General features: G+C 31.0%; 1 protein-coding gene across 1 annotated transcript; it reads right to left on the reverse strand.

Annotated features, from left to right (window-relative positions):
• Nucleotides 1–292: 292 nt before the first annotated feature.
• Nucleotides 293–668, reverse strand: LOC114923795 (low molecular weight phosphotyrosine protein phosphatase; the record flags this gene model as incomplete). Its single annotated transcript, XM_029287133.1, is given in 2 exon segments — nucleotides 293–461; nucleotides 563–668. Coding segments are annotated over 2 exon segments (184 nt in total), but the record flags the coding sequence as incomplete, so codon positions are not given.
• Nucleotides 669–980: the final 312 nt, after the last annotated feature.

Consider the following 980-nt stretch of genomic DNA (forward strand, 5'->3'; position numbering starts at 1 on the left):
TGATGCAGTTGAAAAACTGAGTTAGGTCATGTGATGATGACCCGCTTAATGACCACAACTTACCATCAAAATTCCAGGCTCAATTGTGGTCGGAAGTATATGGAATCACACATATTTTTTCAATTAGTTTAGAACCAACAGTTTTTTCTTATATAGATGACCAGCACGATAGTCATTTATCATATATATATATATATATGATAAGATCAATTTAATTTTGAAAAAACATCTTCTCAAGTAATATACTTCGGTGTACTACAACAACGATTAAAATTAAGAATGCACAAGTGTATCTATTTTAGAGGCACACTATCATAGTTTAATGTTAATTGAGATTTTGCTCTAATGTCATAGAATTATTCACGTTCAGAAACATAACCACATCAATGAGGTTTCTCCAAAAATTCTTTACAGCATCTGAGACATTGCTGATAAACAGTTTCAAAATCTTCATCATTTCCCTGGAGGTGGAAAGAAAAAAGAGAGAAAACACAGAGTCCTAAATTACATTTTTTTCTTACAAATAACGATAATTAAATAGATTAAATGAGAAAATACTTACATAATATGGATCCTCAATAATAAGCTGATTCTCTGGATCATAACTACCAAGGAGTTCAATTTTAGCTTTGCAGTTTTTAATTTGATTGCATTTTCTTCTCAAGTCTCTAAAACAGATTAATTAACTTTTCATTATTATTAAGTAGAGCATATCTTTTTCATCAGTATTGCTGTATATAAAAGAAGCATCTGCACTTGTAATAGACTCCCCTGATAACAAAGGTATCTATTCACAATGAGATCCACAGTGAGGAATTTTCCATGGCTTTCAAGCATTTTGCCAAGTAGAAATGGAAATGTGTTAATAATTCATTTTGGAAGAAAAATTGGGGGGGAAAGGCAACAAATATCTTACAGTTTTACTCTCAGCCAATAAAATGGGATGAAAAATCACATATAAAAATGTTGCTGCATCTTCC

Source organism: Protobothrops mucrosquamatus, unplaced genomic scaffold (assembly GCF_001527695.2).
Source record: "Protobothrops mucrosquamatus isolate PMUCROS unplaced genomic scaffold, P.Mucros_1.0 scaffold14679, whole genome shotgun sequence".
NCBI lineage: Eukaryota > Metazoa > Chordata > Lepidosauria > Squamata > Viperidae > Protobothrops > Protobothrops mucrosquamatus.